The sequence below is a fragment of the Thunnus albacares genome, chromosome 10 (genome assembly GCF_914725855.1).
Source record: "Thunnus albacares chromosome 10, fThuAlb1.1, whole genome shotgun sequence".
Classification (NCBI taxonomy): Eukaryota; Metazoa; Chordata; class Actinopteri; order Scombriformes; family Scombridae; genus Thunnus; species Thunnus albacares.
The window spans coordinates 8,414,388-8,438,485 of NC_058115.1; the positions used below are offsets into that span (position 1 = coordinate 8,414,388).

Below are 24,098 nucleotides of genomic sequence, written 5' to 3' on the forward strand. Positions count from 1 at the left end.
CTGTCCAACGTTGCCCTTTCCTCCTACCTGCACTGCCTGTTGCTTGGATAATGAGATCTAGGTAGTGTTCCGCCTCATCTTGTCTCAAAGTACCCAACTCCTCTGCTGTCTGATCCAGCTAACGGCTAAATACAAGGCTTCTCCTCAACTTTGATATGTCCTTTGAGGTCTTATTTCCTGTCTGTGCTCAGGCGTTGTAATTTCAAACTGTATAGCCTTAAATCCAGTGAACAATTGAAGATCCGTGCCTTTTTAAAGTTTAAATCTGTGCTGGAGGATATGACTGACAGTGTTTGATCTCATCAAAATGTTCTGTGTTGCTCAGTAAATAGTCTACTTCAAAGTTACAACTTTCTTTTTTTTTGATTAATTAAATTGAAGTTACTGAATGCATTTTTACTCATCCTATATTTTAGGCTAAAATAAGGAAATATATTGAAAATTCTTCACACAAACATTTTAAATATGGATGAATTTCAATCCGAAAAGTCAAAAGAACCCCTTCATGTTAAGAGTGCACATTGTTTTCTTCACCCCATGACTGTTGGTCTGTCTGTTGTCTCTGTCCAGCTCCGAACACAAGACGGTACTCTCCTTGCTGGCTGCTTTCTGTTTGGTTCTTATCTACTTCCTGGTTCAAAGACGGTGCTCATGGGTGTCCAAGGTGGCCCTCGCCCTTGGACTTTTGGGCGTCTACAACTACCGGGCAGCTGTTGGCAATGTCTCGTTTCCCTGGCATCACTCCGGTCGAAATATGTCCAAGTAAGTTTTTGCGATCCCCCTGTGACCATGTCTTCATTGACCATAATGGTTGACAAATTGCTGTCCCCTGTTAGTGAGTTGATTTAAAGTGCAGGAGTGCCAAGTTGTGCTGTGATGCAGCTGAGCGTGCAGTCTGCGGTACTGCATGTGTCGTATGGGACAAAGATTCAGACCCACATCACTTTAACTGTGATGATGAACTGCTGTGCAATTTTTTTTATTTATTTATTTATTTATTTATTTAGCTTTACATCAACCTACAGTAAATCTCCCCAGCCCAGTGCACCTTTAAGTCTTAAAAAAGCCTGACTGCATCAAAGCTGCATCAAACAAACTGTTGGCTTAAACTGACATCCAGTAAGAGTTGCAGTAGCTTTGACAGGTCTTTTCTCCTCCAACACAATTCTCTGGCACAGCCACAACCCCTCCCACCCCTCTTATCCTCTGTAACTGATGAAAGTAAAGTCACATTTTCACAACAGAGAGCAGTAAGCTTGCTAATTAGAGCAGAGATTGAACAGAGAGTGAAGAGGTAATATATCACCGTGCCGACTACTGGAATAATAATGCTGTTTTGTAAATTTGCCTTTCATTTGGCTTGAAAATGAGGTGTTTTTAGCTTTCATGACTTGAATGCAACAGCATGCATTGTTCTCTATTGTTGTGCAGTTAAAATTGCAAGTAGGTCGGGGGAGTAGATGTAGAAACTCTCAACATGTGCAAAATGCAGTACAGGACAGAAAATCTCAGCACCTGTTAGACTTAACAGCAGCCATTTTTGCACCTTTTGTATATTGGTATTGGAGGTCTTGGAGAGATTAGATGTGTTTTTGGAGATATGTACTGAAAGGTAAGTGGCTGCAGAGCCCAATAGGAATAATACAAGATTTAAAGCTTCAACATTAAGAAAATTGACCAGATATTGTACTCCTTAATGATAAGGAGGCAGCTTTTTCAGCTTGTTGGTTTTCTTATCTCTATTCTTAAATTGCACTTGAGTCCCTCCTGCTATCGTTTTAAGATAAATCATGAAAAGAGCTTGGATTTCTTAAACCTGCAGATACATTGAAACCTTTGTGGTACTGTATTATTCCTGAAGGTAGGTCTCTTCTACTTGACCTTAAAACCTCAAGAGGTTTATATTTATCTTCATGTTACTTCGTGTGTATATACACATGAAAACAGTTCATCTGATGCATAACATTTCAGTGTCAACAGTGTTTGGACCACCTGTGCTTCCTCTAACTCAAACTGAACAATGAAAAAGACACATTGGTATTCAAGAGGATTGATGGATTGATGCCACTTTATGCTGTATACATATAATCCTTTAGCACAATTTATATGTAATAGCTGTTGTTAGCATTGTCCAAAAAGAGAGAATATCGACAATCTTGCAGCTCCTAAGTGTGGTAATTTTTCATTCTGCAGACTGTAGCCTGACACAGAGTTATCATCTACTAACCCCTGTCAGAAAATAATGAGTGTGCAGGGCTGCACACAGTTCCCCTGTCTAGTTTTCCTGACCTGCCTTCATCTACCACCAGTACCTGGCCTTCCCTAACCTTTCCTGTTCTCCTTGGCAGTCTCTCCTACTTGCTCACCTAATTAAAAACTCAACCTTTCACCCTTACCTGTATAGACACCTGACTAAAGTCATGCAGGGACCCCAGCTCCTTTTGACGAACTGTATGACTGACAAGGTTGACGGTCGACCCAGTCCTCCAGCTTTTTCATCAGACCTTGACAAGATGATCATTATGGTGCTCCGCCCCAAGGATTGGTTTTAGATTTAGTCAAGACTGTGGTTCCAAAGCTCTTTATAGCTAAGACAAACTTTGTTTTGGGGGTTTTTGACAATAACATGCAGTCCATTTCAGGTATTTTATCTGAATGCCAAGGATAAGCCATATTAGTACAAATAAACTAGAATAGTGCTTCTATTTTAGTATCGTGCAGCTTCCAACTGCTGAGTTGTTGGAATCCAATAGTGTGAAAAGTTTCCCACGGGTCTGATTTTTTTGGTTTGTTTTTTTTGAACAACCATGTAGTCCAGTTTATGATTATCGTAGATAAAATAAAAGAGTTTCTGTTTATCTTGAATGAAAAAAACAACACAAAATACATTTTTTTCCACTGTGTTTTTGCCTTCATGACTGTGTGACTGTAAAAAGGAATGACTTCGTATAATGACCCTTTTTTAAGTCTGCTCTTCCTAGGTTACATTTTCTGTATGTTTTATCAAAGTAAAGCCCCCTGACAACTCCCCGGTTCCCTCCTCGCCTTCCCTTTGTGCCAACTGCCTAATTGCACTGTTGCATCTTTCAAAATGTCTAATGGGGTTGAGAACAGCCAACGCAGCTCACTTTAAACGGTTCAAAGAATTACTTGGATTGATGTCACTGTGGATACAGTTTGTCTCTCTCTTTTTCTTTTCCTCTCCCCGGCACACACCCTTCCTTATGGCATCATCACAAATGAACCTAAAAATAGACAACTAGTCTACTTTTGAACCAGACTACTTTGAAAGATTGTGCATTTTTTTTTTATTTTTGTTTAACTGGATATTGAGAGATCACTAAGTATTGCCTGAGCATTAACAACATAAAGAAATGTATACTATCATGGAGACATAAAAGATGAAGCAAATTAAAAATGTTCCAATAGGAAGTAGCTCAACATCAAAGCAGCCGGCTCAGGGCCAAACCTGTCTAAGCCTGTATAGATCATAGCCAAAGTTTGTTGCATTCTCCGTCTTCCTTCTCAGAAATTACCATGGAATGGCACATTTCCTACCAAACACAAAACTATAAGAAGCATTTACAATGTTTATGTCTTCATCTGTGTGTGTGTGTGTGTGTGTGTGTGTGTGTGTGTGTGTGTGTGTGTGTGTGTGTGTGTTTGTGTGTGTATGTGCGCACTTCACACCTGCACAAAATGTGACCCATTTTATCATGTACTGCTTTATCTAGACAGGGCTGTTGTGCTGGTTCCCAATTTAAAAATATTCATGCATACCGATCCCGCTTAAAAATGGAAATGTATTCAAACTCGTCTCAAAACACCTGTGAACCCCTGCCACACACACACTCACACACACAGACAGGCTCACACACACACAGAATTCGGTTTTCAATTTTATTACCCAAGAGGTAAACCATTTTATAACCCTGTTTCAAAGGCAATTCTGTATCGGTACAATACATCAGTGGTAACATTTTAAAAATTATTATCCTCCACTGACTTCAAAGCATTGTTCATAAAAGTGCTTTTGTCTGTACTTCATCTTTCAAAATGATGCTACTATTTCAGGAAAAAGATTTTTTTTTTAACATAAAGCTGAGGGGAAAAAACATCAATACACGCTGCCAGCAAAGCAGCTATTGATCTAGTGGTTTGTTGTATAATTAGATGTTTTGTCTGTTTTAAAGTCTGCCACTTAGTCCCGGTGGCATTTCAATAGTTGCGACTTCAACGTGTTCAGCTTTATCCCACAGAAAGACCAGGGCTCAGACAAAGTGGGCAGGCCCTCCTCATTCTCCGGCGTCTGCTTTAAAGCTCTCCTCTGGCAGTGAATCACTTGTTTTGGCTGATTTACTGAAAGTGTTAGCTTGATGCAGGTGATTGATGAAGGGGATATACCAAACATGTTGAGGGGATTGGGCACCGTCTTACCTTTCTTTCTCGCTTGCTGGAACACCAGTGCTTGTTTCCAAGGTAACATGAAATCCAGGCAGCTCTTCTGCTCCACAGCTTGACAGGCTACTATTTTCTATCCACTGTTACTAATATTAACATTACAAAATGCAGAAAATAAGATCAGATTGATTCGACAGGTTGAGTGTCCTCACCGAGGAATGTGGAGGATTCCTCACGGCGTTAAAGTCCCTGAAAACTTAGTTTCTAACTTAGTTTTTCTCAATAACAATAAATATTCATGAATAAAGAAGCAGTGATCTAAGTTAAAGGTTTTGATAAAACATCCTTAGGTAGTATTTATTAAGATTTAAAGATTCAAAAACTCTTCTTGGTTTGATTAGATTTGACTGACAGTAGACTGGCAATATAAGCAACAACCCCACTAAATCGTGACTAGTGCACAGAAATACAAGTCTGTGTCTACGGCATGAACAATACTCTCTGCTAATATCCCACAATGGAACGAGTTACATTTTATAGATGCAGAAATTACACTTGCACGTGCATCATTACACCTGTTAGTGATGATCCAAAATAGTTGTTATTCATTAGTATCTGAAATCTCAAATTACTGTTCACTACAGAGTAACCCACTGAGTGTCTATAAAAAGTATATAAAAGAATATTAATGACTGACCGAGAGAGTGACTGATCACCTTTGATATCCCTTGTGATCAACATCATCATCATCTTTTTCCAACCTGTTCGAACTTTGGCAGAAAATTGTGTGTTCATGTTGGGTCTTGTCAAAGAGGCTGATTGAGAAAATATGTTGAGTGTCTTTAAAAATATTGATAATTCCTTTAATAAAGATAAGATAATGGCATGAAAGTGACCCCATAGGGCAATCAGTGTGTGAGTAATGCTGTTTGGACATATTTTTAGGTAATAAACTTTAATCCAATGATTAATTAATACATTAAAGCTACAGTATCACTGTATCTGCTGCTTTAATCAGTGTTTAAAGACCTGCCTTGTTTTATTAATCTGATCTCTGGGAAGATTTAGATTTCTCCTGTTTTAAAGTTCTCAAATCCACAAACAATCTCAACAAATGATGCCAAAGATGAAAAAATGCATTCATAGCATTGTTCTTTATGATGAATGTGCTCCTCTGCACGGCACAGCTGAACACCATTATCACAGTAAATAAAGTGTTATTTTTGTGGAATAAGACTGGACCTGCTGTGACCTTGATCTTCACTTGGACCCTCCTCACCTTCACACTTAAGTAACTACAGCCTGACAAGAGGCGAGTGGAGGACTGCTGCTAACCCCTCGAAATGACAACATGACATGATGCAGTTTATCAGAGGAGGGTTGGTTCAATACTAATGACTTAACAATTATACAGGCTGCAGTCTGATTAGAGCAAAACCTCCCTGTAGACGGGAGTTGCAAGATGCTTTATATACCGGCACCATACACACACTTCAGAAGCAAATAAAAATCCAGCATTATTAACACAGCATTTACCATGATAGTGTTTTCTATCTTAAAGTTAGCTTGCTTACTTCTCTCTAAACAAACATTACTTTTTTGTCTGTTACAGGCCACAATACTTAAAGAGGAGGGATGAGAGAGCTGGGTTTGCAGGAGACTTGTTAGTGGTGTCGGGGTTTCTTGTTGTGTTGGAAGGAAGTCATATGACTTGATGCTGCTTTAGCTACATGACTTGTATAATTTAAGTTTGGGAAAAGTTGGGGAATCTGAGAACTGCAAAGCCGTCTCATTTACACCTGTAGAGAAAGTTCTCTGTGATACGCTGTAATCAGGAGACACTGGAAGTAACTGCAGACACTTTTTTGGAGCTGCAATTGGGGAAATGACATAAACAGCAAATAGCCTTTATCGCTCAGATGAGGAGGAGAGCTTGTTAAAGCTACAGATTTCAGAGGGGAACGTTACAAAGGGTAAACTTCATTTTTTTTCCACCCTGCCTCCTCTGTGTGGTAAAAAGATAACGATCTGATTATGTGCGCAGTACGCTACTGGTTAACACAAACATGTATGACAGATGAAGATTAATTTGTAATTCTCTCAATTTTTCCACCCTGCACACTAGTTAACAAGTAAGCCCGCCAGCTAAAACCCATCACTGTCCTCACATAAAATCAAATCCAGGCCAGGATTTTCCTCTTTTCCTTTGCATAAAATAATGATGAATACAATCCCTACCATATTGTTAGGGGAGTTGTGAATAATAAAGAATAGTGCTGTATGGCGCATATTACTCTGCTCCTTTCCACTGTTGGAACAGGTTTCCATAAAACACACTGATTAATAATACATGTCCAATACTTGCTCAACTCCTTCAGGGTCAGCTATTATCCTGTAGTACTTCATGCAGCTTTGACTGCATCCTGCTGGAGAAGAAATGTCCTTTTACTGTGTGATAGCCGTCAACTGGAAACAGACATGTTTCTAATGTCATGCTCAGGAGCGGTAGATTTCTAAATGTATAAAAAGCATTTGAGCTTTCACGGTTTGTAAATGTGACCATAAAATATAAATGTTACCATAAAAACGTTAAATTATACATCTTGGGTACAATGGTCAATAGATGAGCATATAAAAAGCAGTGTAATCTTAATGACTGGGTTAATGTCCACGTGTTTGCAGAGAATACAACTGAAAGCTTTAGTTTCTTCAGGCAATAACTCCTCATAAATTCAATGGTTCCCTGAACTTCATTACCTCTAAATGCTCTATATGTTGCCTCTATCCATTATGAAATAGAATACAACAACTTATCATTGTCTCAGCTGTTTTGTTGTCTGTTTTTTTATTAAGGCTAATTTACTTCTTTTTTGACAAATATAAATCAATGTAAGTTCATTAAAGAGCAGATTTGTGGGGAAATGTTCTTCTCATATAAGTTGCTCAGGATAAGATCATACGCTTAATGTCTGAAATGGAAATTAGACTAAATGTAATTGCCTTCATAATCGAAAGCACTTTTCCTTTAAAGCTTCAATTTGGGACTTTTTGAGCATATAAATTATTGATAGATGAGAAAGGATTTTTGTGGAGTAAGCCTTTTAGAAGGAGAAGAGCCTATGGAAACTTTTTATTCACCTTGGAGTAGCTTCAGACTTTAGACTCACACCTACTGTTGTGCACCACAGGACATAACAGTATGGGGTCTGTTCCTCTTTAAAGCTGTATTAAAACTTGCTGACATTAATTCAAGGGGAAAGTACTAAGACCCATTAAAGATGGAACCTATGGAAACTTATAGTGTTCAATATTTAATAAATAAATCATAAAAGTACAGGCAAAATACAAATAGAACCATGATATAACTATGAAACTCTGAAATAATTCAATAGTTTTAAAACTCAACTTATTATTTGCGGGTCATTTTTGTTTAATTACAGCAGGCTGTGTTTTTTCCAAAGTATGTTAGTTACAGCTAACAGGCCATTTATGTGACTGGCTGTCCGTTCATTCAGATTGAAGCAACAGACCAATCATATTCGTGGTTCTGCCCTGTTTGTCTTGATTGACAGACGAAGACTTTATGTAGCGTACTTGCCTGAAAATGTTAAAACGTGGCCATGTGGTTTTTTAATAACGTGTTGACAGGATTATGTTGGATATGGAATATCGTTTTGATATAACTTGTTTGAATTGACCATGTAGTTATTTTATATATTTATTTTGAGTTATCTAAGTAAGTATTAGATTATTTCACAATTCTTTTGGTCATATTACATATTTTGTCTGTATTTTGTCACTTTTTATATAAGGTCTAATTTACTGAATTTATATTGAAAGCACTGGGTCTCCGCAGGACTTGTTTTGTAAACCTGTTACGTTAATGGACTCTTTTCACGGCAGACATTTAGATTTGTAAAAGCAGGAAAAGCACAGGTGTAATTAATAACATTAACGATGGCTCCATTCCATTAATTGTCCCAGTAAGTCATGTCAGTTAGTGAGCACACACAGTACCCGAGCCCTGAAACTACCTCACCTAAATGCAATGCAGCCATCATTAACGTTATTAATTCCACTTGTGCTTTTCCTGCTTTGACAAATGTCTGTTGTGAGGAGTTGTTAGGATGTAGTTGTGAGAGGGTCAACTCCACCGTAGTATTGGATCTTACCAATCAGGGCAAAAGTGAGGGGGCACAGTCGTCTGACAACAGAAACTGAGGACACCTTGAATATTTTGTGTGATCAACTGTATTGAACAGAACAAACCATCAGAGAGAGATTCAAAGTTGGCAGGTTAAAATAGGAATACAGGTTGTCAGTACAGTCTAATTGCTGATTTGTTTTGAAATGGTTTTGATTTTGATTTGGGTTACATCCTCTAAAGAAGGCAAACAGGCCCCAGTTTAGTGAGTTTTATTAACTTCATAACTCATGTACTTTTAACTCCAGTAAACAATAACCCTTTGTTGTACAAACAGAAAATCGCAAAACTTCCTTTAAAAACTTGGCAGTTTAATTTTGCCTTGCTGATGATAAACATTTCAGCCTTTCTGAAAAACTGTTAATTATTAATATCTTTTTGTAAGAAGTCAGCATTAAAGGCCCAGTCCTTTTAAACCAAATACAGTGGAAGTACACTCAATTTCCAGTTTATTAGGTACACCCAGCTAAAACTAATGCAGTCTAATATAACAGCCCTGTAATAAATCCTGCCTTCATGAAGATTATAATGTTCAGTATTATACAGATTTAGTTTTAGTTGTACCTAATAAATTGGCACATAAATAACTCAAGTGTTTTTAGTGAAAAACAAACATTTTATGTTTTTCCCACCTTACTTTAGCAGTCACAGACATCACTGATGTAAACAAACCTTTTAGGCAGATAATCCCCTGAAATACCTTAAATGCAGTGTACATGTTCTATCTCTCTCCAAGCCGCACAGTCCTGTGTGACCTTCTGTACAGGACCTGATGAGGTTATATTATGTGAGAAAATGAGATTTATGATCAGCATGTTGTAAAACTGTATCTTTATTGATGCAGTAGTATATCTCCATGTAAAGCTAACCTGCAGAGGAATATGCAGTACTCATACAGTTAAGTCTATGCGTACTAGACTTTAGACTTCAGTTTAAAGTCATTAATGGCAGTAGAAGGAAAATGACACCTGTGACCTCTAAAAGACTGCTGTAATTTAGAAGTAATGTTGTAGTTTGTGTTGTTTTCCTGTCACCATCTCTGCCGTACTATTTACAATCTGCGGTGATCCATTCAAGAAAGAATGAATTTTTTATCAGCAGCAGCTGTGAAATGTCATATGACCTTAAAATGTACTAAAAATATGTTAATACTGTGTTTCTCAAATTCTATCGCTGCAGAAAGCACAACAGTCAGAGTGATGGCTGTGAGAAAGTCTGTTTTCCTCAGGCAATTCATTCTGTCTTCTAGTCTCATACGTTTAATTATTAATGTTACACCGAATGAAAGAAGGGTTATGAGTTACAGAAATACAGAAATATAAGGAATCCTGTGTAACAAGAGATCGGGATATGAAATTAATTAAAGCAGTGAACTTTGAAAACCTTATAACAAAGGGTCTGATTATGCAGGAACCACAGTTAGACTGTAGATCATCGTCTGTGTTGTCAGACATAGTAGAATTTTTTATTTATTTTTTTTTAATTAAATATGAACTGTCTATATCTGCTGTTACTGATGCTGTGGTATAATTCCAGTTTATCTGAAGATATCTCATTTAACAAAATTTTTAATATCTACAAAAAATACTTAAACATCAGAGTTTTAGTGCAGACTTTAATTTAATGAGGGCTTTATGCTCCATTGTTGTTTGGGTTCTGTTAAGCAGTTTGATTTTACTCTTGTCCATCCTTTTACAGCTTTTGCTGTTGTTTTTATTTGACGAAAGTGATTTTTTTCTTTTACTATTCAGTATATAAAGTCTGTAGTAAGTAATTTTCCTGATGTCACAAAACCTGTCTCTGGATATTTAATTGTTCAATGCATGGAAAGGTACAAGAGGACTGCTAGGATCCACATCCCAGAGTCTGTTACGACAATTACTTGAATATTGACCGAGACGTTTTGTGGACAAAAATCAATACTGGCTTACTGCAAAATGCAAAAATGACACAGACTGTAATCTTTCTCTGTTTCAGGGGCACAGTGGAGGCACGCTTTGTTTACGTCTTTGTTTTGGGCATCCTCTTCACGGGCACCAAGGACTTGTTGAGATCCCAGATCATCACAGCAGATGCCAAGTTGAAGAGCAGGGGGTTATGGGAGATTTACAGCGGCTTGGTTTTGTTGGTTTCCCTTTTGTTTCGAGCTCACAACCTGCCAGTGCTCTGCTGCTGCCTATTGATCCAGACACTCATGGCTCAGTTTATCTGGAAGAAACTCCACTACGACGCAGCCCAAACCACTATCATGCACTACTGGTTTGGTCAGGCCTTCTTTTACTTTCAGGTAAGCAACAAGAATGATGTTGATGATGGCAAGTTTTAAAAGCCACCTTGTTGTGCATTGGAATTTGTATTAAGTAATTTATGGACTGTATTTGAATTGTGATAACATCCTCAAAATCTTCATTCATTCATTCTTGATATTTGCCAAACACCAAAACCACAAAGTAACATTTCTCAGAAATGTTACTACTGAATATTACCAATTATTGTATATATTCAGAATAAGTAATTATTGTATATGGGTCAGTGGAGAGCTAAATGTTAGTAAAGTGGACTTGTGATCAGAAAGCTGCTGGTTTTCTAGTATGATCCCTGCACTGGCAGGATAGACCTCGGTGGGGAACGTGATCGAGCTACGCTTGCCCCTCCCTAATTTAAAAGCCGCCTCCCATCAGCATTTAAACTGATTGAAATTTCAAAGAAAAATCAACTAATTCCAGGGGTTTCACCCATGAGGACACAGTAAATATGATAGAATTTTTCAAGTTCAATTTTGGTGAACTTTGACACATGAATTTGCAATGTTGACCAACAGCAATAGTCTTGACAAGGGTCACCTTTGGAGGAACTGAGAGGGAGAGTCGAAAATGGAGAAATCTATTGTGTTAACTTGCAGTTAGCAACCTTGTTAGCGCAGAGATCTTTTTTCCACAGTAACTAAGAGATTAAGATATTAAAAAGACAAATCTGATTGATAAGAGCTGTGACTGTTTGCACAAAAAGTTTGTCAACTTTGAATGAAATGATGTACGATCCGGAGGCCAGGTGGGAGTAAATTGCACAGTACAGAGAAAATAGAAAGATTCTCAGGGAGTTATTGTGACTGATTAATGCTAGCGTGTTCTTGCTAGCCTGTTAGCAGTTAGCTTTCCAGCTACAGTAGTTCACCTACTAGCTCTGTGACATGGTCCCTATGTCACCAGTCTTCTAGAAACCACATATTTCACAAAGATACTCATATTTAATTTGCTGTGCCACTTTTTGGTGTGACCTGGTTTGTACAACGTGTTGTTGCACCACATCGGAAATCAAAAAGTGTTTATAGTTGCTCATAACAGCTGCACTCAAAGACAGAGTTAAAAAATATGATCTGGTTCAAACACGGGAAGAATGGCGCATATTTTCAGATTGTCTCTCTTGGAAGGCAATCATAGTGTTGCACCCAGTTGTTCACATGAAAAATGACAGAAATAGTTGTGTCAAGAATAAAAAAGAGCTAGAGGGAGAAGTTCAAACTTTGCCTCATTCTCACTTCCACACAGTGTGAAGTTGGTGTGAATGTTGAATCGTCAGTTCAACAGAAATGGAGGGAAGGGGTTCCAAGGCCTTTAACCCCCAACTACTCCGGTGGAGCTACTCAATGGCCAGTAGCTGAGACAGTGGTTATATTGGGCAACCTCCAGGTGTGAATGTGCATAATTGAATAAGGCATTCCTGAAAAAGAGGGCTGAAGAAATAAAACATGAATGAATAAAGGTAAAAAATGTATTGTGGCAGGAACGTCAGGCTCATCATGATTCATGTTATGTTCACTGGCTGAACAACACCTGTTTCGGTGGGTCCCAAAAAGCTTGTTTGTGAGTGCAGTCGTAAAAGTAGTACCCTTCCTACCCAACTCCCCAAATTAAAGGATAAATCTGTTAATATTCTGTATTTTTCCTATTATCAACAAATCCCATTGAAAATGATGAATTCCAACCAGTGATTAACTGATCCTACTAATAAGTATTGCCTGTGTAGCCAAAGCCTTATATAGCTACTTCCTTTGTGCCGTAGACATTCACTGTTACTGTTGCACTGTGTGACCTTCATTAGCATGAACATGGGCACCGTGGTTTATTTATGAGTCAACTCTATATATACCGTCCTGCTGCCGGAAATACTCACTAGTGCGCTTTAAGTGTTCTAATGTGCGGCTAAAAATAATCCCCTTCAAATGCACTATTTATTCCTGTTAAGTTAGGATCAATAAAAACGAAAGCGCTCAGCTTTTTATGGAAATGATTCAGCCTTTAAAAAAAAAAAAAAAAATGAACCTGTATATTTTTGACACTTCAAAAAACTGCAACTGGACTAAATCTAGAAAATATGTTTTGCAGTCAAAAAACAATTATCAAACAAATACCAGTTTACAATTTTTTACAAACACCGAGTGAAGCTAATGCCGAAAGGATAGATGTATAAAGCTGTGTGAACCAGAATCACCACCTCTCATATCTGCAGAATGAAGTGCAGAGAACAACCGAACAGTAACCATGTTTTTCTTGTCTGATTGTATGAGACATCTAATTTAACGCTCTGACACAGAGTGTAGCAACATTTAGGAAAGCTATCACCAATGATAAAGTGAATGTACTGTAATAGGTGCAGTTCTGGGCAGAGGGAGTGTTTGGTTATAAATTGTATTACTTCCATCCAGCACCAGCATGAAGGCCAACTGGACAAGTTGTTTCCTTCAGATGTGTTATGGTGTTATGAGCTCTGAATGTTCCTCAAAGGCAGAAATCATACCTGGCATTTGATTGAACCTCCACCTTGGACAGATATTTGGTTAGCAACTGTGTGTTGTTGACAACTCTGATCTTCCACATCACTAACAATTTAATAACCGTCATCACCCTAGGGTCATTAATACTGTGATGGGCTCGGGAATAGACCGCCACTAGACAATTTTCAGTCTAGTCGCCCAGGCATGTAATTACAGAGCTTTGAGTAATAACGTTCTCAACGAAGCTGTAACCATAATGGATCTGTAAAGCAGCAACATATGTGATTCAAACTTGCTGCTCTGAAACAAAAAACGATGTTGCGCAGAACAATCAAAATAATGTCAAATTAAAATCTAATCAGCGAGTGCAGTTAGTTGATCAGTGAGCTCTGGGTGAAAATTGTACAAGCTGTAGAGAGAAACATAGCTGTTGTGTCTGTTGTTTTTTCAGAGGCTTTATTATAAATATTGGCAGAAAGCTCTGGTTTTCAAAGTGTCCTTGTTTTTTTCAAACATCCTCTGTGTTTGGCAGCCAAAACACACAAAAATACAAGAGGGTTATGGGAAATATTCCAGGTAACCTCAGCTGCAGACACCGTTAGTGTCACAAAAAAAGTTAAATTCGCATTGCATGATGAATTAACTGTCTCACAGGAGAATATTTGGCTGTCTGCGTTTAGCCGTCTTTATCATTTGCAGTGATGGACGAGTTAGACTTTGCTGTGGATTTTCTGTGGATTTATCGCTGTCCCAAAACCAGATGGTCAGTAAGACAGCAAGGAGGTGTTTATTCTTCAGAAATGAGCCAGTTTGTGCAAATGTTGCAACATGAGTAGGGACGAGTCACCCTATGGGTATGAATTCAGATGCAACTTAGCAACCTTCTGTAGAAAATATTAATCATCACACTGATGTTGTTAGAGCTCAGAAGTAGAAGGTGGGCACAGTTTGACAAAAGTGACTTAGAATAAGCATGCAAGTCACAGTAGAAAAATTCTGTTTAGTATTACACTTTGAGGCTCATAACACTATTCTGGTTGATAAGCATCACTTCGTGGGCCATCAGAGCGTGAGGGTTACCTAAGAGGGTGCAATGAGGAGTTCATACCAAAATTGCAGACATCAGTATTAAGATTTTCCCCAAACTAGAGGCAGGTTTGGGGTCATATGTTATTCAGACTTTCTTGCTTGTACAGTATTCACTCCAAGAATGAGCTGTATTAAACCAGCAGCACTCTCTAGACAGTTGTTATGACAATCAGTTTTCTCCAAAATTCATTCATAAAACATTTCTTGTAATTCTGTTTATTCCTAAGTGACTGTAATTGTTGTTGCAGAGTGACACTCCCTACATTTGCAAGATCACAGCAGGATTGTAGTTTATAAGCAAGTAGAAAATGTTCATATATGCAGACTTCTGTTTAAACTGTAGTCGGCTGTTGATGTCTCTCCCTCAGTGATCAGAGACGTGTGTGCAGAAGGGAAATAAACCTTTACTCGACGTGTTGCTGCTTATGCTGCTGCTTTTCCGTGTGTGTGCGTGTGTGTGTCGGATAGGGGGATACATGCAACAGCCTAAGAGTCACAATGAATTTCAAATTTAATTATCACTTCTTATGCACAAGGAAATTTGTTAACTAAAACACACTACCGTAAATGACCCAGCATACGTTAGCATACGTGAAAGGTTGATTGATTTTTCTGGAGGCGGCGACTCAGAGATGTGAACAGAACGCAGATGATTTCAATCATCTAAATGTGCTGCCCAGAAATCAGATTAGATACCTGTGCAGCACAAGTCTGAATACAGATTTCTTTGCCTGTGTGTTTTGACTTAACCCTCAAACTTAAAGGTACCCTGTGTAGTTTTTTTGTAAACCAAAAGAAGTCTGTTTACATTCAGTGTTTCTGTGCTCAGTGAATCCTTGAGTTCTGACAAATGTGATGAATGCATTTCATTCCTCATCAAACATTTGGAAAGCCAATTTTTCTTAAAAGTTTGAAACCTGCATTGTTTACATTCATGTTTACTTGCTATCGGTATTCTTCTTCACTGCTTTTGCTGTATTTCTTGATGTATTACTGCCACCTTAAGATCAGTGGAATAGCTTGAAACCATTGACAGGAAAGTGTATGACATCACCACATGCTCGTGAGGGTGTGTGTGCTTCCTGCTGCGCGAGCGTGATACAGACAAAACAGGGACCTTCATGAGAACATTGAGTGCTACTAATAGGCAAAAACTCCACATGGTACCTTTAATGAGATGAATAGATTTTTTTTCAATTCCTTTTATTTTTCAAAGTTAGTTTTTAATAGTAAATATATTTTAATAGTTTTAAATAATAAATGAATGTTAAAAATACTGTCCATGTACAAAGCAACTATTGTATTTGGGTTCATTAATGTGTTAGGATTTACTGAAGGAGCCTATCTGGTCCAAAAAATTATGATATGCATTGGCTTAAAAATGAAGTAAGCACAAGTGCAGACAACTTTATGTATATTCTGTTTTCTTAAAATATGACAATTCTCTCACATGCTTGTTGAGCTTGTGGTGAAATGACTGAAAAAATGTTTCACACATATTTTAGGCTGTGAAATGTTTGGATTTTAGTACAGTTTGTTAGCCTTTCTTTTGCATTGCACTGTATTAGATATTACATTTCAACACTTGTGTGAATATGTCTAAAATGTACACAGCCAAAAAACATTTTAGACTGAAGCTATAAATCTTAATTGCATTGCAGTGATAAAATCCTCTGAAGCTTGAAGATGAAATTTCAGAGCAAGAAAAAATAAAATAAAACAAGGTTAGAAAAGTTTAATATTTTCAGTTTACTGCAGGCATATTTGGAAATTGGTTACACAGCTGAATAAGCCAGACGTATGCCTGTGTTTAAAGAAAACAAACTGTTTGTACAGGCACATACAGTATGCACATGCACAGATACACAGAAGCCTGAGTGGCTCTAACCAGAGTCCAGCTCCAGACTGAATGCAGTTTAAGCTGGTGTGGTCTGAGGATTGAAAATACAAACAACTAGGCCGCTGGGAAGTCGCCAGAAGCTCAGAGTAATGATGATAAAGCAAACAACCAGTTCTTTAAAGCAGTGAAATGCTTACAAAGCTTCACCCACAGATCTTTGTGTTCCCGCTTTTGTCTGTACACAGGGTAAGATATTCCTGTGCTCTTGGCGGTACTAAAATAAGTACTCTTTGTGCTCCCGCAGGGCAATTCCAACAACATCGCCACCATTGACATTTCAGTCGGCTTCGTTGGGCTGGAAAGTTACGTAGAAGCACCTGCCATCTTCTTAACGGCGCTCAGCACTTATGCAGGGCCCATACTCTGGGCGTGTCACCTCGTCTGCTACCTCAGCTCAGAGAGAGAAAGGTAAGTGGCAGTTTTAAAGTGTCAGCAGCCAAAAAATGTTTCAAATTGGTGTGATGCTGATCTTTACTACTATATTTACAATAACCAGTAAGCTGTAAGAGGCTGTATGTGCTTTTGTTTGTCTGGCTACGGCTAAAAGTATTACTTGAGCTCATCTAATAGCGCTGTGGGGACACATCAGACAAAAGGTAGGGAACCTGCTCTGCGGTGTAGTTTCATTCAAATATACTACTTTCTTTTACTTTAGTTTTTACCATCTGTGTTATACTTTCTTGTTCTGAATCCTCTCTGTGGGTGGGACAGTACAGGTGCACAGAAATATTCTGTTAATTGGTTTACTCATGGCAACAGGGAGAAGCCACTTGCAGGGTATCAAAAATGGATGTAAACAGCTTAACCTGCATAAGACCTTAACTGGTGAGCGGCCAATAGCTAGGTTGCTGTATGTGTAAGAATGCAGCCAATAACTAGAGCTTCGCCTCAGCATGAGGCCTCGCCACAGAGGTGAGTGATGAGGTCTGTGACTGGTAGCAGCTGCCCCGCAGATAGAGCCAAAACTAAAATGTACTTTTAATTTAGACCAATGTAAAGGATGGTTTTTGTACGAAAGCAGTTAGTTTAACCTGCCTTTGTTGTTTAAATGTGCATAAAGCCAGTAACAGAAATGTGAGGATAACCTCTAAAGCTGCAGTCCTGTGATAAAAAAGTCACTTCTACGTGTGGAAAAAGTTTTGATTTTGTTAGCACAAAGGTCCCACAGAAATTAGACTGCAGAGGGTGTATATGCTCATGCATGATTTATATCCTCTATCATCTTTGATCCCGCACTTGAATATGATGTGTTTAACATTTCAGTAGTCCAGACGGTCTCCGATTAAAACAGTTCTACTCATCTTAAAATTTTTGTGCTGCTAGCAGTGTAACCAGTCTAAGGATGACGAAGTTTGTCCGCCCTTCTATCCACTTTGGTCCAGAGCGGCTGCATGCTATGAAATTTGATGTGGACATTAAAGGTCCTCAGAGACTGATCTGTGATGATCATGATGACCTTTCATTTAGCGCTCCCATCAGGTAAAAATGCCCCTGTGACCAAAACTTTGATCCATGACAAGATATCACAAAAACCACTGGTCAGATTTCTATGAAATATTCAACACCATCATGAAATTTTCCACATTTCCACTGACCACATCAAAATTTAATTAGCATTCATGCTTCCAAGGTGATACGTCCTTCTTGATTTTAGCAAAACCCACCATCTTTCTTGTTGCATCTCACTCAGGGAAAACGTTTAATTTTTAACCCCACTAGAGAGCAGAGGGGTTAAACATGAAAAGCAGTCACGCAGAGATTAAAGCTACTACCTCGCTGCAGCGTAGCATTTATTTTCTACAAGAAGTTAACACATTACTAGTGAGAAACACTTTCTCACACAGCACAGAGGGCAAAGTTCAAGTGAACTAGAAGGGGATACGCCGCATTATTTAATGTATATAAATTCAAATTGCTGCCTTAAATGTTACTCCTGAAAAATCTAAATTCAGATGCGGCTCCTGCATTGGTCTTTTTCACTTGTTCGCCTGAACTGCAACAACAATGCAAGCAGAAATTAAACTGCATTTAGTCCGACAGCACAATTGATCTGCCCATAAACAGCTGATTATGATGTTGGCAGAGCCCGGCAGCCTCGCCACATTCCCTGTGGTTTTACGGTCTGAATAGCCAAATCACCAGGATGCTGTTTGGTCTTTGTAGTCTAATGTAGCTTCATATTGTTGATTGTGATGAACACTGCAGCCTCTAGAGGCCACTGCTGTTACTTTAGTCTTGTTTTAATACCCCCTTTCAGCTAATATCCAATTAAGTCCAGCAGTGCAGAACACATGACCATCTGTCCTTGTTGTCATTACTCATAACACAGTGATTTCCCCACTAAACTTTCCTCAGAAACGCAAGCTGTAATATTCACTCAGAGACATTACGACAAATTAAACTTTAAAATAGTCTCATACAGCGTCGCTCATTTAGTATTGACTCTGCACCATCAGCAGCTCAACCACAAGGCAAATACTGGAAATGGACTGTGATCAATAGCTATTCATCAGGTCTCCCCTGACACGGTCAAACTCTCCTGAAAGCAACACCATAATTTGAAGAGAAATGTTTTCATTGTTTTAGTCCATTTAATCACTGTTAGGCCTTCAAGCAGAGAGAGAGACGCATTAACACGGCTTTACTTTCATCATGAACTGTCTCTACTAAGTCTGATATTCTGACATAAATACAAGTAGCAAAAAGCATATTCAGGTCGCACTATTTTCAATGTGTGGTTGATTTCCAAGCAGCTGCATCGGCTCTTTGAAATTACCTTTTGTAGAGACGAAGGTGGGGGGGAGCACAAGTGGTGATGGTGACAGACAGTTGATCTTTTGTGCAGCCTGCCGCTTTGTGAAAGGTATTGAAAGAGAAGTTGCTTTCCTTCAAACTCATTGTGACGCTTTTTATTCTTTATCATTATTAGAAGAACATGGATTTATTAAGACCAAAAAAGAAATTCTCTTTTTTTCTCTTCTTGTTTTTTTTCTTTGAATTATGTGTGCGGGCCGTCTCTTTTTTTTCTTCAGTTCGATCATTTTGTTTTGATTTTCACTTTTCTTAGAGATGTACTAATATACCTCAGATAAATGACATCAAGTTAAAGTTGAACTGAGACACTTTATCAACTCATTAGTTTATAAAAATGTGAATTAGAGATGTTGTAGATGTCTCATGTTTTCTCCACTGAGACAGTAAGTTGCTGGCAGGATTTTACACAGACTGAGTGTTTACTCTGGTAACCGACCTGAGAGGTTGGACATTAATGTTTTAGTAGCTCTTTGAGGTAGAACACAGAAATAAACTTCAGCTCCTTTAAAAACGGCTCTTGGAAGCCGGGAATTCTTTGGAAGCAACTATTAGTAGTCTTTATGTTTATTCTCAATGTAGTGGGATTAAATGTTTATATACAATCTGGCTTGGTATTATTTTATGTAGTTAAAACCGTCTCTTCTCTCAGTAACTATGACATCATAAACTCATCTGTCTTCGTGAAATCTGAGGACATGGTAACTTTGCCACTATTTGTCGCAATTTTACAGATGAGTCCATTAGAGCAACACAAGCGACCAGAGAAGTGCCTGTCTTAAACATCCTTTTTGGATGTAAAAAAAAAAAATAAAAAAATGGTGGATGTTAACATTCATAATGTGTTGGAAACATCGATTAGAACTTGCAGAGCTACGGTACTGCTCTTAGTTTAGTCATATGTGAAAATATTTGGGCATTTCAAATGTGTTCACCATTGTTTGCACTTAGAAAAAAAAGGTAGTTTAGATGTCTGGGCTTCACGTGAAAATACTACTCAGCCTGTAAACACAGTTTTTAATGTCTTCTGTGCTTCTGGAAGCTGCACTCCAAAGTCAGATGAATTAACAATGACACACCCTATTGAGATGCATTATGGGAATTGTAGGGCACAGTTTGTGGAGCTTGAATCGGTCAGGGACTAAAATTCAGGATATCTCGGCCTCTGCTGAGTCCATTTTGAGCATTTAAAAAAAAATCTGTCTCTTACGAATCCCCCAACTACATGGAAATATTTCATCACTGGAGTGTCACTTTAAATCTGTCTGATCATCTCACCACTTGTCTCATTCTGACGGACTGCCCCACATCTCAGCAATTCAAATGGTGGGTAAAATGTAATCATAACCAACACGAATGATGTCCACCACTACAGAAACAAGTTTATAAAATGTGGAATTTTCCTTTAATAGGGAGCCTCTGACTCACTTCTGCCTCCCAGACTGAAGACGGCATAGCAACAAATGTATATTTTTCCTGTTACCTACTGTTTGAGCCACAGTAGAGGTAGAGCAGGTCGTCCACTAATCGGAAAATCTGCACTTCGATCCCCGGCTCCTCCAGTCTGCATGTCAAAGTGTCCTTGGGCAAGATACCGAACCCTAAATTGCTCGTGAAGGCTGTGCCATCAGTGAGTGAATGAGTGTGTGAATGAGTGTGTGAATGGGTGAATGTTGGCGTGCAGTGTAAAGCGCTTTGAGTGGTCGGAAAACTAGAAAGGCGCCATACAGTTAAATGCAGTCCATTTACAGTATTGAATAGTTGTATTCAAAAAAACTCATTATTGATTATTGGTCAGTGTTTGACACATACTTCATCAACATTTGTGAGTATGTGTGTCTTCCATAGATATTAACATTGTTCTGCTTGTGTGTGTGTGTGTTTACTGGCCCCCTGATTGAATTTCCACCTCCAAACTGGACGACTTCCCATGTCTCCTACTTCATCAGCGTGCCTTCTCTTCTCTTGGGAAAAAAAGCTTGAAGTTCCTCCCCCTCAGCTGGGACTTTGCCTGTTTGAATGAACAACATCTCTATACTCATTTACGTGTGTTTCAATGCGTCAGAGACTAAGGCAGGAGATGAAGTCTTAGTCTACACACACAAGTCTCTGTGTATCTGTGTGTGTTTAGTTTTACATCATCATCTCCTAATCTCCTCACCGCATCCCTCCTCCCATCATGCAGGTTTTAAAGTCATTAACTTCTTTATCAGAATTTGCCAGCAATCCGTATTATTGTGAGAAGATAATTGGATCAGACTCTTCTTCTGGGTGCACGCGGACGGTAAAAATGTGAGAATGTGGCCTTTTGCTACGAATCAAACAATCTGCAGCTTTACTGGTTTGACATCATCACGTATGATAGTAAACCCTCACAAGCTCTTAGATCTTCTACTGCTGGGTTTTTAACTACACACAATTATACGCACAAGAAAATAAGAAGTGCAGCTTTTTTTAACTGTGTTGAGAGATGCAGGCTCTGTGAACATTTTTAAAACGACAGCTGAGAACCTATTTATTTAATTTGGCTTTTAATTACTGTCATTCTTATTAATTTTTTACCAGTTCTCTCATTTTTAATAATTCTTACTGGTCTCTGTTTTTACTTTCACTTATATATTTTATCATCTGCTGTCTTTTTACTGTCTAATTTTATTGTCTCTCTATTAGCCCTCGGATCACATATAAAGTTTTCTTCACAGGAAGTTTGCCTATTATCCGCAGCACAGAATCGTCTACTTTGCTCTCCGCAGTGTTGTTCGTCCTCTCTGATGAATCCTTTTCCTCTCTGCAGGAGCCCGGTTGCAGTCAGCCATGGTTGCTACTGTTTGGCCCTGCTGAGGTCTGTGCCAGCTGCAGCCTACATTGTGCTGGTAACTGTTCTGCGTTACCATCTCTTCATTTGGAGCGTCTTTTCACCCAAATTGCTGTATGAGTCCATGCACCTGCTGCTGACTGCTGGAGTCTGTCTCTTCTTCAACACAATGGAGCAGAGCCGCAGTTCCAGTTTGTCTTGACGAGCCAAAGACTGAGGATCTTCCCTTAAGGTGTTTATTTAAATCAGACCAGACAACACTCTGTCAGACTAATGTACACTACAATATGCTCTCCCTGTCTCATGTAGTATACTTACTTGTTCACAATATGTGAATAGATGCTTCAGAAAAAGTACATCCTCTGAAGTCTGTACATTTTGTTTGCAAAAAATACTTTGCGGATGCTCCTATAATGTATTTTCGAGCAGTCTATTTAAATATCCCATTCTTTCACAGGGGAAAATGTTTGAGGAGAAATAAAAGTGACATGCTGTAAAGATGATTTTTGAAAAGGGATAACTTTTACTTAACTTTTGCATATACTGTAAATGATCTCAGGGACTGTTGTGCAATGAGCTGCAGAGGTACGAGGGTAACAATACACGGTGTGATGTTTTGGTTCCATACATGATTTAAAGACTTGGGTGTTACAGAGGGCGAACGTTGTGTTTTTATTTGTGTTTACAGAGTGTGATGTTCGGATGCTCGCTGTGTGGTGTAGTTTTAGTGAAGACTTGAGCTCAGTAGAAGTTTTCAGATATTCTGGCTGATTAGAAGTTAAATAATAAAATGATGAACTATCGCTGAATCCCATTTAGCTGCTTCAGTTTCAGGGTCGTGGTATCACGCACGCTGGCTCACTGTCACACCGTTGTGGTTTACTGTGACACTTGAACAGAGCGGCGCCGTCGTTAATGTTATTAGTAACACCTCTGCTTTTCCTGATGTGACAAGTCAAAATGTCTGCTGTGAAAACGGCCTGTTGACTAATCAGACACATTTATGTTGCCTCAGCCTAAAAGGTGAGACAACACAGTGAGGGACACATACACACACACACACACACACACACACATACACACACACACACACAGTCCTGAAAACAGATCTAACCAGGCAACATAAGTGAAAACACCTGTATGGGGATTGTTTTTTTTTTCTTCAGTGCAATTGTAAGTGCAATTGGCTTCAGAACATTTCCATTATGCTGCACAAGCCAATGTCATTGGGAGAAATTTCATATTGTCTCTTTTTTCATTCTCAAAAGAATTAAGCCTCTGTTCACACTTTGGTAAAGGTTGACACAGAGCTGTGCTAGATGAAAGGCTATGTCAGTGGATTTCTAAGCTTCACCAGTGTTTCTGCTGACAGGAAGATGAGTAGTTTCATGTTTGTGTGTGCTATTCCTTTAAAGTGCAGACTAAAGGCTTTCATTTGAGACTCGAGTACTCAGAATAACTGTATGGGTCATGTTCATCATCGTTTGCCCATTTTAAGGTGCCTATTTAGATATGCGAGGATATGATGAGGTTAGAGATTCAAATAAAAATTGCTAACATTATGAAACACAGACCTACATTTCATGATATTACAGTTTATCATATTACAATAAATAAATTGTATAAATCCAATGTAATTAAACTAAAAATAGCTATTAAAAAACAGCCAGTACACAGTCCATCATCCAGAATCTGTAACTGGTCAGACTGTAATTAATCAGAACAAACATATGGGAAATGAGATAATAGGATAAATTAAATATCATATACACTCTTGTGTTATAAAAAAATCTTATCATGATGTTTCGTTGTTAGGGTGAATTTATTGTGCTACTGAATTTTGTCCCAATTAAGACAAAGTCATTAATTCAGTAGCCAGTTTAGTGTGGAGGTAAACATTTGTACTGCACAGAAACGTTTAGAGGACTACAGCCCATTAAGAATATTATAATTTTTTTACATTCAACTTGTTTTATTTCAGTGTATCTCTATGAGGATTTAGCTGTAGCTCAATTAGGCACCAAATTAGTCTAAGGCAGCATGTAGGAAACACTTGGCAACACGAATTGGCAAAAATACACAAGAATCAGTTATCGGTTTGCCA

At 38.4% G+C, this 24,098-nt stretch overlaps 1 protein-coding gene across 1 annotated transcript in view; it reads left to right on the forward strand.

Moving 5' to 3' along the window:
• The window catches only part of pigg (phosphatidylinositol glycan anchor biosynthesis class G), a 66,628-nt gene that overhangs the window by 39,397 nt on the left and 3,133 nt on the right, over positions 1-24,098 (forward strand). Inside the window, exons 10-13 of the mRNA XM_044363777.1 lie at positions 571-762; positions 10,583-10,892; positions 16,613-16,776; positions 21,974-22,226. Of these exons, the coding sequence (XP_044219712.1) occupies positions 571-762; positions 10,583-10,892; positions 16,613-16,776; positions 21,974-22,196 (889 nt within the window). The 3' untranslated portion in view covers positions 22,197-22,226. The remainder of the gene's footprint in view (positions 1-570; positions 763-10,582; positions 10,893-16,612; positions 16,777-21,973; positions 22,227-24,098) is intronic.